The 13,526-nt window shown below is 45.7% G+C and overlaps 1 protein-coding gene across 5 annotated transcripts in view; it reads right to left on the bottom strand.

Moving 5' to 3' along the window:
* Nucleotides 1-13,526, bottom strand: part of LOC144280101 (zinc finger RNA-binding protein-like) — an 85,607-nt gene that overhangs the window by 8,081 nt on the left and 64,000 nt on the right. For 2 of the 5 annotated variants that reach the window (XM_077841844.1, XM_077841846.1), the window contains exons 12-16: nucleotides 5,565-5,755; nucleotides 4,537-4,708; nucleotides 2,451-2,592; nucleotides 1,773-1,867; nucleotides 402-497 (exon numbers count right to left, since the gene is read on the bottom strand). In XM_077841844.1, the coding sequence (XP_077697970.1) occupies nucleotides 402-497; nucleotides 1,773-1,867; nucleotides 2,451-2,592; nucleotides 4,537-4,708; nucleotides 5,565-5,755 (696 nt within the window). Of the gene's footprint in view, nucleotides 1-350; nucleotides 498-1,772; nucleotides 1,871-2,450; nucleotides 2,593-4,536; nucleotides 4,709-5,564; nucleotides 5,756-13,526 lie in introns of all 5 variants that reach the window. The other 3 variants (XM_077841843.1, XM_077841845.1, XM_077841847.1) reach the window with 2 other exon arrangements.

Here is a 13,526-nt window from a genome sequence, read left to right on the forward strand (position 1 = left end):
ATGAAGTTGAAAATCTGAGATGACTGCAGATATGCACTAATTATTTTAAACTGTCACAATCTCCACTCCTGTAAGAGGATCTGGAATTGAATAACTACATACATTTGCTTTGGTGAAGAGGCTATGGAGGATGGATTCCCTATTGCTGAGCAACAGTCTTCTTGTTAGTCTATCGAAAAGGGAGGGTAAATGTAGACCATATTCTGGGACCTACTGAGGTCAGCAGGCTTTACCACTGACGTCAACAGATTCAGTCCTATGTATCCACTGTACTTGTGTGCTTAGCTTATCTTTTACATCATTTCAATATCCCTGATAATCATCACTGTTGCTAAAAAGAAGCGTCTTACATGATAGCAATCAAAGGAAGGATGTCACAGAAAAGGCTTCGGTCTTCTTACCCAATCTGGAAGTGCCCCCCATGTTGGTACACGTTGGCAAAGATCTCGCAGAACCCTGATGATAATCACACATGACTGCAGACCGTTAGCTCTAGCCTTTATGGAAAGAAACAAGACTGCTAACAGAAAATACCTAAGACAATAAAAACCTAAGGTCATACAAGCAACAAAACAAAACTCATTAAAAATATCTTAGAGTCTGAGGAAAATATTCTCCTTATCTGAATATTAAACCATTTGACTTCACATGGAGCAAAGTGTGCACTGTGTAATACGCCATGTAAAAATGCAATGGGGCACTGGCATGCCAAAAAAAGGGTGAGGTAGAACAAAACCAAAAGAGATAAAGAAACTAACCTATCTAGTTAAGAGAAGGGTACACCAATTGTGTTCAAGATTTTGAGCACTCTCAGGGTAAGCAACATTATTTGTGGATTCAGGGCTAGCAAAAGACGTTAGATTGGCAGCTCTGAATACTCAAATCCTCTGCTTATCCACAAAGCAGGTAAAGAATGATCAGGTCAGGGCAGGCTTCACTTCTCCACTAGCCAATGCATGGCAAGTGTCCTGGAGAGACCAATGGGGATGTTATCTCTCAGGAGCTATTCAGCTCCTGATTTTCTGTTGGGGTTGTGCACAGTGCTAATTATGGTGGTGGATTTTATAAGTATTTCTTAAACAACTAGAGAGACATGGTGGGGTAATATCTTTTATTGGACCAACTTCCACTGATGAAAGAGACAAGCTTGAAAGCTGACACAGAGCTCTTCTTCAGATCTGGGAAAGGTAGACAAGAGTGTCACAGCTAAAAACAAGGTTTGTTTATAGCATAAGGAATTAATATGTTGTAAGAAACCACTCAAGATGAATTGGAAAGTTAACACCTCTGCCGTCAAAGGACAAAGGAAGGTCAGTGGCTCTTATACAATCGTCAGTTGTACTTGAAAGTTTAGGCTCTAAAAGGGCATTTCTAAGCTAGGTGGTGAAGGTGACATATAAAACGATCCTCTCAGATCCATTTACTGACAGGAGCTGACATACACAGACTTCTTTAGCCTGCCAGAATAAAGATAAAATATTTTGCTTCAGCAGGATTTATTTTCACTAAAACCCTATGAAAAACATAACGGGCTCATTTATATTCTAGAAATATTCCTATTTTAAGTTACTGTACTGTGGAGAGGATGAGTTGGAATGCGTACACGAGAATGTTGGGGTCACTATACAGAAGATGCCCCCAATAGCATCAGTTACACTTTGAATAAACATGGTCAGCTCTGCAGCACAAAACTGTGCCTCCTTCCTTGTACTAGGTTAGTAAATCAATGGGAAATGGCACAACACATCTCAGTGCTTGGAAAAGCTCTTTACCTGGAACCATTTAGCATGACGAAGGGCAGCCAATGACTCTAGGCATTTCTGTTGACTCAAAATATCACAGGGGTCAGGCTGAGATTCTGCTGCTGCTTCTAAGAGGAAAGAAATATATGAATTTCTCTTTGCACCACTTACTTACAAAGCTTTCGTGACCAAGAGTTGTTGTGAAAGACCATAACAGAAACATAACTTTTTGTTACTAATAGCTATCAAACTAGCATACTGTAGTTTCTAAATCATATCCACAGATAGAAGCCTGACTGCACTGCGATTAGAGATCACTGTCTCCTCCATGAAAAGCAAGCAGGCTTTTTCAAATGAGAATGTGTTTCTGAAAGCATTGAGAGCAACACAAAAATCTCCATTAGCAGATTACAACAATTAAGTCTGCAGATTCATAACGTTAAGTCTCGAACACAGCTACCTCCATCCATCTTCTGTTCCCCCCCATTGCGGAAGGTGAAGGGAAAAAGCAGCACAGGAGTTTGAGGAGGATTTCAGCCTCCTGATTTTGTCACTTTGGAAGTATTCCGACAGTAGTAACCAAATCAACAAGAGGTATCAAAATGTCTGCTCAGTCACCATGGTTATTTCATTTGGAAATTATTACGTATTTAGTACATCAAAACTTTCACACATGAAGTAATTTTAAACCATCAATGATTTACTCACCTTCGTCAGTGGAAGCATCCTCTCTCATGAGAGGAGATGTGACTGAAATTGTGACCTGCATTTTTGGTTCCTTGCATGAACAGATGAGTATATTTGCTTCCTCAGCATCAGATGAAACTTCATACTCATCTTCAGTTAACGTCTAGAAAGTTAAAAGAACAAAAACTCCACTTGTTTCACCTTCAAGTTCATGTGCCAGCATTACCTCTACACCCCACTATTAAAAAAAAACTTATTTGGTGAATTTTTTGTTCAAGAAAGAAATTGACTAATATAGTTTAAAAGCTAGGAATGATGTAGCATCAGTTTCAAGTACATTAGTAGAAAAAATGGGTGAGGTAATATCTTTTATTGGACCAACTCCTGGTGAAGGAAGGGACAAGCTTTTGAGCTATACAGAGCTCTTCCTCTGGTCTGGAGAAGGTAGACAGAGTGTCTGAGCTAAATACAAGGTGGGACAGGTTGTTAAGCATAAGAAGTTCACACATGCAGTATAAGACCACTTTAAATGAAGTGGGCAATTCAAGGTTAGGAGGCAGTAGGGCGTGCTACAAATTGTTGTAATACACCATAAAACCAGTGTGTGTGTGTTAAGTCTATAATTTTTGGTGTCCAGTAGAGTTATGAATTTAAGTTCCCAAGCTTATCTTTTGAAGGTATTATGCAGGTTTCCTTTGAGGATGAGGACTGAGAGGTCAGACATGGAGACATCTGTATCCTGAAAGAAATCTTTCCCAAACTCCCTCTTCTGGCTTTCAAACAACACCCCAACCTCACCACGTGTGTCTTCAGAAGCAAGCTCCAACCAGACCAGGACACACCAACTCAAGCCAGAACAGGTGCAAAACATGCAGATCTATCTCCACTAATTTAATGATCAGTACCTCCCACATACAACTTTCAAGACCTATGGATCCTACACATGCCAATCACAACATGTGGTGTACCTCATCCAGTGCATCAAATGGTCCAACAACAACTATGTGGGTGAAACCAATCACTAAGCTCTTAAATGAAACCATGCAGAAAAATGATAGCGACAGAACACCACATCATCCATTGGCGAACACTTTTCACAAAGTGATCATTCCATGTCTGACCTCTCAGTCCTTGTCCTCAAAGGAATCCCACAATACGCCTTCAAGCAACAAGCCCGGGAGCTTAAATTCATAACTCTGCTGGACACTAAAAACCATGATATTAACAAAGACACTGGTTTTATGGCTTATTATAGTAATTTGCAATACACTCTGCTGCCTGCTAACCTTTAATTGCCCAATTCCTTAAATTGCTGTCTCCTACAGCATATGTGAACCTCTTACACTTAACAATCTCTCTCACCTTGTATTTATTTCAGACACACTGTCTACCTTCTCCAGACCTGAGGAAGAGCTGTGTGTAGCTTGAAATCTAGCCCCTTCCACCAACAGAAGTCAGTCCAATAAAAAAAAATCACCTACCTTGTCTCTCTCATATTCTGGGACCAGCACCCCAGCTACAACAACACTACAAACATATAGAATAAGCAGCATACTGTTTTTTTTTTTTTTTTTTTTGCAGTAGGCCCTTACTGGCCGTGCTTTCTCACAGCTCTACCAGTGTACCTCAAGCTTGACATGCAACTCTGTCATTCTAGTCTTGAGACTTTCCTGAGCAGACTGTCCCATCATGCAAATTATGCCAAACTGTAGTAGCTTTGTGATATAAGAGCCTTAAAAGGACTGAACTAAGACACCCAAAAATAATTTCTTGTGTGCAAAGAGGGGGTGGGGGGGGGAGAGAAGAAAAAAAACAAAAAAAACCCAAACAAGTGCAGCAAGCCACTAAGCTACCTATTACTATAATGGAAATTGACATTTTGAGTTGGAATGCAGAAAAAACCCAGTACATGTTCCCTTTTACAATGCCTATTTCTAAGGGCAGGAACTGTATTTTCCATTTTGTTTTGTATATAGCCTAGGATATTGTTAATCTTCAATAAGCAGTACTGGATTATTCTATGCTCTAGGTATCCTTTTTCCTGACAACAAGCAAAGGAGAAACAGTCATTAGAAATCAGAAACAAAGAAGGAGGATCCACTCTTACTGAAAGCTGCTTGGGCAGCTGCTCTGTGATATTCTTTAAGAGGGTGTGTGTAGGTTTCTGGGCAGAGAGTAGGATAAGACGAACATTCCTGTCTCCTTGGAGCAGAAGCCCTTTTGCCAGAATGCCAACTCGCATTACACCTTTCAGAATTCGGGATGCAGTTTCTGCTTTCCTGTTGAGGAGAGAAGTCATGGGAAAACATCAAACAGAGCTATCTACACTGAATCTGAGCCTTAAAAATCTATCACAGGAAGCCCCAAAATATCTAAAAAGCAGAACTAAAAGGCAATTAACAATATAATTAAGGCTACTGAAGTAAATTGCTGCACTGTATTTGTTAAAACAGAAAGACACTGAAATCTCCATGCAATTCTTTGGTTCTGCTGCAGCACAAATTAATTGAAGCAACTTTAGTGGTAGGTCCACTATAAGTTACTTCGCAACACATTTGCCTTTTGATTGTAATTTTGAAACCTTTAATGTAAACCTAAATACAAGAACTCTCCAGAACTCTTATTTAAAATATTACGTTGAAATAGCATAAAGATTTCACTACCACCCCACGTATAACTGTTCAGAAGGGAGAGTATTTTTGTTTTACTACTTTTGAAGTGACTATTAATTGCCAAGTGGTGTGTCAGCTATGGACAGCTGGAACATTTTCTGCAGGAATGGGACATTACTGTAACCCTTTTTAATCTAGCTTCAACCAGTGCTATGGGACAGAAAACCCAAATTAAAGCCACTAAGTAAGGAAGCCAATTCTGTATGTATCGCAAGCTCTGATCTCTACCCGAACTAATGTTTAGGCAAACAAAATACAGATGCACAAATGAGAGTGAGGGGAAGATTCCTTTTTGCCATTTTTAAACTCTCATTTTGCTGATGTGGTCTCTTTACCCATCCCCTTCAAAGGCTCTACAGCTATTCTGGGATGATGGCTTTCCCAGCACACCAAAAGTGTCAACCTCATCTTGCCACAATACTGCAGTAACTACTTATGGAAAGAGTCTATAAAAGTTTGTTACCCCCTCTCTTCATCATCATCTTCTCCTCTTTCAGATTCTTGCTCTGTCAATGAATCAGAGACGAGCTTAAGAGCACGTTCGGAATGGGAGACGACCTTCTGGATGGCCTGCAGCTCCTCCTCTGTTGGGTAGATGCTGGAGTGCTTTGTCATGATGTGACGGTCATCAGAAGAGTCTGGACGTCTAGTAGGCTGAGAGACAGAAAAGAACGAACTTTACTACCATCTGGGAGCTGAGAAGAAGAAAAAACGGTTACCTACCTTTCATAACTGTTGTTCTTCGAGATGTGTTGCTCATGTCCATTCCATTCTAGGTGTGCATGCCCCTACGTGCGCAGCTGTCAGACTTTTGGCCTTTAAGTACGCATCCTTTAAGTCAAGTGCGCGTATCAGTCCCCTGGATGCAGGGAAGGAATGATGGAGGCCAGGAAGACCATGCGGAACTTCTTGAGAGACTTGTTGAGGCCATGCAGGTCCAAGATAGGTCTGAAGCCCACTCTGGCCTTTGGGATTAGGAAGTAGCGGGAATAGAATCCTCTTCCTTCCATGTCTTGAGGAACCTCCTTCACAGCCCCCAAACCCACGAGCTTCTCGACCTCCTGAACAAGGAGATGCTCGTGAGAAGGGTCCCTGAAGAGGGATGGGGAAGAGGGGGGACGGAGAACGAGAAGTGGGATACTGGGAGGAAGCACGAGCAGGAGCGAGCGAGAAGGCAGAGCTCCTGCCTCATACTGAGAAAGAGGGACCATCAGCGAGTTATCTCAAGTGGCTATACACAAATGCAAGAAGCCTGGGAAACAAGCAGGGAGAACTGGAAGTCCTGGCACAGTCAAGGAATTATGATGTGATTGGAATAACAGAGACTTGGTGGGATAACTCACATGACTGGAGTACTGTCATGGATGGATATAAACTGTTCAGGAAGGACAGCCACGGCAGAAAAGGTGGGGGAGTTGCATTGTATGTAAGGGAGCAGTATGACTGCTCAGAGCTCCAGTATGAAACTGCAGAAAAACCTGAATGTCTCTGGATTAAGTTTAGAAGTGTGAGCAACAAGGGTGATGTCGTGGTGGGAGTCTGCTAGAGACCACCGGACCAGGGGGATGAGGTGGACGAGGCTTTCTTCCGGCAACTCACGGAAGTTACTAGATCGCAGGCCATGGTTCTCATGGGAGACTTCAATCACCCTGATATCTGCTGGGAGAGCAATACAGCGGTGCACAGACAATCCAGGAAGTTTTTGGAAAGTGTAGGGGACAATTTCCTGGTGCGAGTGCTGGAGGAACCAACTAGGGGCAGAGCTCTTCTTGACCTGCTACTCACAAACCGGGAAGAATTAGTAGGGGAAGCTAAAGTGGATGGGAACCTGGGAGGCAGTGACCATGAGATGGTCAAGTTCAGGATCCTGACACAGGGAAGAAAGGAGAGCAGCAGAATACGGACCCTGGACTTCAGAAAAGCAGACTTTGACTCCCTCAGCGAACTGATGGGCAGGATCCCCTGGGAGAATAACATGAGGGGGAAAGGAGTTCAGGAGAGCTGGCTGTATTTTAAAGAATCCTTATTGAGGTTACAGGGACAAACCATCCCGATGTGTAGAAAGAATAGTAAATATGGCAGGCGACCAGCTTGGCTTAACAGTGAAATCCTTGCTGATCTTAAACACAAAAAAGAAGTTTAGAAGAAGTGGAAGACTGGACAAATGACCAGGGAAGAGTATAAAAATATTGCTCAGGGATGCAGGAGTGAAATCAGGAAGGCCAAATCACACCTGGAGGTGCAGCTAGCAAGAGATGTTAAGAGTAATAAGAAGGGTTTCTTCAGGTATGCTAGCAACAAGAAGGAAGTCAAGGAAAGTGTGGGCCCCTTACTGAACGAGGGAGGCAACCTCGTGACAGAGGATGTGGAAAAAGCTAATGTACTGAATGCTTTTTTTGCCTCTGTCTTCACGAACAAGGTCAGCTCCCAGACTACTGCACTGGGCAGCACAGCATGGGGAGGAGGAGACCAGCCCTCTGTGGAGAAAGAAGTGGTTCGGGACTATTTAGAAAAGCAGGGCGAGCACAAGTCCATGGGGCCGGATGCGCTGCATCCGACAGTGCTAAAGGAGTTGGCGGATGTGATTGCAGAGCCATTGGCCATTATCTTTGAAAACTCATGGCGATAGGGGGAAGTCCCGGACGACTGGAAAAAGGCTAATGTAGTGACCATCTTTAAAAAAGGGAAGAAGGAGGATCCTGGGAACTACAGGCCAGTCAGCCTCACCTCAGTCCCTGGAAAAATCATGGAGTCCTCAAGGAATCAATTCTGAAGCACTTAGAGGAGAGGAAAGTGATCAGGAACAGTCAGCATGGATTCACCAAGGGCAAGTCATGCCTGACTAATCTAATTGCCTTCTATGACCAGATAACTGGCTCTGTGGATGAGGGGAAAGCGGTGGACATGTTGGTCCTTGACTTTAGCAAAGCCTTTGACACAGTCTCCCACAGTATTCTTGCCAGCAAGTTAAAGAAGTATGGGCTGGATGAATGGACTATAAGGTGGACAGAAAGTTGGCTAGATTGTCGGGCTCAATGGGTAGTGATCAATGGCTCCATGTCTAGTTGGCAGCCGGTATCAAGTGGAGCGCCCCAAGGGTCGGTCCTCGGGCTGGTTTTGTTCAATATCTTCATTTATGATCTGGAGGATGGTGTGGATTGCACCCTCAGCAAGTTTGCAGATGACACTAAACTAGGAGGAGAGGTAGATATGCTGGAGGGTAGGGATAGGATACAGAGGGCCCTAGACAACTAAGAGGACTGGGCCAAAAGAAATCTGATGAGGTTCAACAAGGACAAGTGCAGAGTCCTGCACTTAGGACGGAAGAATCCAATGCACCGCTACAGACTAGGGACAGAATGGCTCAACAGGAGTTCTGCAGAAAAGGACCTGGGGTTACAGTGGACGAGAAGCTGGATATGAGTCAACAGTGTGCCCTTGGTGCAAAGAAGGCCAATGGCATTTTGGAATGTATATGTAGGGGCATTGCCAGCAGATCGAGGGATGTGATCGTTCCCCTCTATTTGACATTGGTGAGGCCTCATCTGGACTACTGTGTCCAGTTTTGGGCCCCACACTACAAGAAGGATGTGGAAAAATTGGAAAATGTCCAGCGGAGGGCAACAAAAATGATTAGGGGACTGGAACACATGACTTATGAGGAGAGGCTAAGGGAACTGGGATTGTTTAGTCTGCGGAAGAGAAGAATGAGGGGGGATTTGATAGCTGCTTTCAACTACCTGAAAGGGGTTCCAAAGAGGATGGATCTAGACTGTTCTCAGTGGGAGCTGATGACAGAACAAGGAGTAATGGTCTCAAGTTGCAGTGGGGGAGGTCTAAGTTGGATATTAGGAAAAGCTTTTTCACTAGGAGGGTGGTGAAACACTGGAATGTGTTACCTAGGGAGGTGGTGGAATCTCCTTCCTTAGATATTTTTAAGGTCAGGCTTGACAAAGCCCTGGCTGGGATGATTCAGTTGGGGATTGGTCCTGCTTTGAGCAAGGGGTTGGACTAGATGACATCCTGAGGTCCCTTCCAACTCTGATATTCTACGATTGTATGACCAAGAATTGCAGAGTATAGCCCCAAGGAATTACGTCCAGGACCCAGCGGTCCAATGTAACCCTGCACCATGCCAAACAATAAGGGGAGAGGCAGTCAAGAAAAGGGTGGGAAGGATCTGGACAGATGGCTGGTGCATTGCTCCCTGGCGCACCCTCAAAATGAGTGCTTCTGGACCCCTTGGTGCGTCACCGGGCCAGGCTGCACAGGGAAGTGGGACGACGAGCGGCGGCAGCGGCTAAACCTGGTGTCCCGCTTCCTTGTAGGCCCATGACAAGGCTGCCACTGTTGTGGAGGTCGGAACAGTTGTCTTAACACCTGAGGAGTATGCATCCCCAGGGAGTGGAGAGTCACCCGCGTGTCCTTAAGGCCATACAGCTGTGTCTACGCCTGGTCAGAGAACAGGCCGACACCATCAAATGGAAGGTCCTGAGAAGAGGCCTGCATTTCCTGGGACCGGCCCACAGTGTGGAGCCAGGAACTGTGCCTCATAACCACCGCTGAGGTGACAACCCAGACAGCCGAATCGGCCACATTCCAGGTCATTTGGAGGGAGCAAGGAGCTGCGTTGTGCCTTTCTCCACCAGAGCTGCAAACTCCTGGGTCACATCCTGGGGCATGGAGTCTTTGAACTTGAGGTGGGATTCCCATAAGTTGAAATTGTAACAGCCGGGCCTGGTGGTCCACCACCCGAAACCGGAGGCTGGCCATAGAATAAATCTTGTGACCAAACAAGTCCAAACTTTTAGCGTCTTTATTTTTAGGAGCGGAACTGGTGGGGTCCTGCTTATCTTTCTAGTTGGCCGCTGACATGACCAACGATTCTGGTGGCGGGTGGTTGTATAAGTACTCAAACCCTTTCACAGGGATGAAGTACTTCTTCTCCACTCTTTTAGATGTGGGGCGGAATAGAGGACGAGGTTTGCCAGATGGACTTGGCAATGTCCAGGAGCCCCTCATGTACCTGGAGTGTGACCCGGGCTGGGGTGGCTGCCGAGAGCATATTGAACAATGTGTTCTTCTTCTCCTCCATCTCCTCTGCCTTGAGGCCCAAGTTCAAAGCCACCCTACGGAGCTGCGCCTGATACTCCTTAAAATCGCCTGGTGGGCTAGCTCTGGAGGGCCCACCACCGCCTCACCCGGGGAGGAAGATGATGATGGGACCACCAGGGGAGGCCCGCCGGCATCTTCCCCCAAAGGGGAGTGTGGCCTTGGGGTGGGCACCAGCTCCACATCCATGGCAGTCACTGGAGCATCCTGCACTGAACCTGGTGCTGACAGTGCCATGGGTGCCAACTTCAGCCTGTCCAACATGGCAACTGAGGGTTGGCGAGAGTGGGGCAATGGCATAATGGGAACCCCCAGGCATTCCAATAAGGCCATTGGCCTTGCTGCCAGGCTGGCCCTGATGCCATAGACACACCCCCTAGAGCCCCTTCCCATTGTTGCCTGGGTGAGGGGCTGAAATGTGCCTCTGATCCGGAGAAGTTGTCGCCCTCTGGTGACCAGGGCGGGGCCATCGAGGCCCAGGTCTGGCGGCTACTGATGACTGGTGCCAGGAGTAGGGAGAATGGCCTCGTGTCAGGGAGTGGCGATGAGGTCTCAGCGTCAGCGACCAACGACGTGATGCGGACCGGTACCAGGGAGATTGTCTATGCCTGGGAGAGCTCCAGTGCGAAGATGGGGACCGGGTACATGGTACCGATGCCTGGTAATGATGGGCCAGAGACCTGGGCTGCAGAGACCAAGAGTGTGGCAACTTAGGGCTCTGCCTTGGCTCTGGAGACCAGTGGCACTCACTCGACTTGTACGAGGCCTTACCGGCAGGCTTGCCCTTGCAGGGAGCCTTAGCCAGTTCCATCACTGAACATGGTGCCAGCTGTGGTGGGAGCTCTCTTGACTCTGCAGGCGCCAAGAGCTGAGCGGGCGTCGACTGCACCATCAGCTTGGACCCTGTACTCCTCCCCAGAGTCGGGTCTTTTTGAAGGGAGGAACTCCCTAAGGTGGAGCCCTTGTGCAGGTCAAGAGTGGGCATAAGGCCCGAACAGAGTCCTGTGCCCAGCGCACTTTTATCAGGCTTGCCTGGTGCTGGGAGGAGTCCAGTGCCGGAGGTGTGTTACACATCGAGGCCAAAGTGCTGGGAGCCATTTTGGGCCGAGCTGGCTCCAAAACTGGGTGCAGGGCTGCCTGCATCAGGAGGGCCCTGAGACATATGTCGTGTTCCCTCTGTGTCCGAGGACAAAAGTTCTTGCAGATGCAACAATGTTCCTTCACATGGGACTCCCCGAGGCACTGTAGACAACTACTGTGAAGGTCACTAACAGGCATAGGCCTGTTACACATGGAGCAGGGCTTAAAACCCGGAGAACGGGGCATGCCCTGCCTGGGGGCAAAGTCCCCGATGGGACCCACACTAACTGAACATTTAGCTACTTAACTACTAACTAAGAAACAATAGAACTATTTACAACAAGGCTAAAACAGGAAAGGAACTGCTGGCCACTTGCAAAGCAAGGGACAAAGGCACTCTGAATGACCACCATGGGCAGTACGAAAGGACTGGGAGGGCGGAGGGCCAGCGACACCTGATATATCTTGGCATGAGCGCAGCACTCCAGGGGGTGCCACAGCCGGCCCTATGGCTACTGCTAAGGCAAAAATCTCCAATGGCTGCGCACGTGGACATGCCCACACCTAGAATGGAATCCACATGAGCAAGCACTCGAAGAAAAATGAAAAAAATTCTTAGCGATGCCATCACTAGTAGACATCATATACACATTCACAACTACATGAACAGATGCAGAAGACTATGTGAAAACAATTAAAGCAAAGAAATTCCAGCAAGCAACTGGAATTTTGTCAAGTCTCAAAGGGTCAGGCTAGAAAAGCAGTAGGGAAAAACTTCGCTGCTGCAGAAAGTGAGGCTCAATAGGAGGTGTTCTTCCCTCTGAATTAGTACTGCACTAATGCTCTGTCACAGCATTAGGGGGTGCTGGATTCCAGGAGGTGAAGTTTTGTAAATCAGATTTTAAAACCTAATGTCCTGACCACATGTGATGAATCCACAGCATCATTTGTGCCCTGTGGCCAGATAAAATTCCAATTTAGGTAGTTACATTCTCCCTCCCTCAATTTCCTCTGTGATTTCAACAGGATAAGATATTTTTCACTTCCTATACTGAAGTGTTGTGCAGTGTTATTACGCACTAAACAGTTGTCATGTTCCAACCTAGAGGATGGAATGCTGCGCAAGATAATTAACTTGAGTGCTACATTAGTGAATTTGTAAAAGTAGGGGATTTGAGGATTCATTTGGATGAAAGGTTTGATGTAGCTGCAGGATGATTAGTATATGGCACAGTAGCAGGACCAAGACATTAGCAGAGGGAGCTTCAAATTTATACTAACAAGTGATTTTCCAAGTTCTTCAGCTGCAGCGGTTAATGAGCAATCTCATGAGTTTTCCTAGCCAGCTTTCTCAAGTCATGGTGTATTCACATTGACTATAAAGACCTCCTAATCCCAGCAGTGATCACAGAACCAATCACTAATCAGATCCCCACATGTGGCCTCTCTTTTTAAAAATGTATCAGGTGGCTTGGGACAGAGTGACACCATACCTCATACCTAGAGGTTTGGCCCAGTCAGTATAGACAGATTCGTCTAAGAAGATTCAGTGAGAGCTGTAAATAAGCCTCCCAGTTTCCAGTGATTAAGATAAATAAGGTTCCATGAGAGGTGCACTAATATAGACGCAGCCTTAAAAAGTAAAGGAATAGTATGGTTAAATGGAAGTGGTCACTGAGGGCAGGAAAAAGAGCATCTATTGTGGTGAAAGGCAAGTCTAGAGCTATATGCTTATGATTACAACAAAAACCCCATTTACTAAAGCCTGCCTCAGAGAATCAAACAAAAAGAAATCTGACCTCCAGGTCAGACTGCCTGAAAAACGCTTGTTAAATGGTTTGAAAAGGACTGGGAAAGTATAATAAGAAAATGCAGCTCACTGTACAGGGGTTTTGTATGTGACAACCATCACTTTAGTAACCTGCACACAAATGGAACATGTGTAAATGTACATATTACATTATAAAGTATTTAGCAAAACTGGCTAATAATTTTTCCAATTTAAAAAGTGAATTTTCACCAGTACATATTTTATCTCCTGCTACTGTAATGCACCACCTACTCAAGTGCAGGTATGGCATGGCCATATGGAATCCTTGCAGCAGATCTCAAGTAGGTGTGTGCGCACGCATGTGAAATCACGTGGTGATCTCTTGCCCCAATGTAAAAGGAGGTTTTTAAAAGAAAGGGTGAGTGTCTGGGTGCAGGGCACCAATGAGTGGAGGGGAAGAAA

The sequence above is a fragment of the Eretmochelys imbricata genome, chromosome 25, assembly GCF_965152235.1.
Source record: "Eretmochelys imbricata isolate rEreImb1 chromosome 25, rEreImb1.hap1, whole genome shotgun sequence".
Taxonomy (NCBI): domain Eukaryota; kingdom Metazoa; phylum Chordata; order Testudines; family Cheloniidae; genus Eretmochelys; species Eretmochelys imbricata.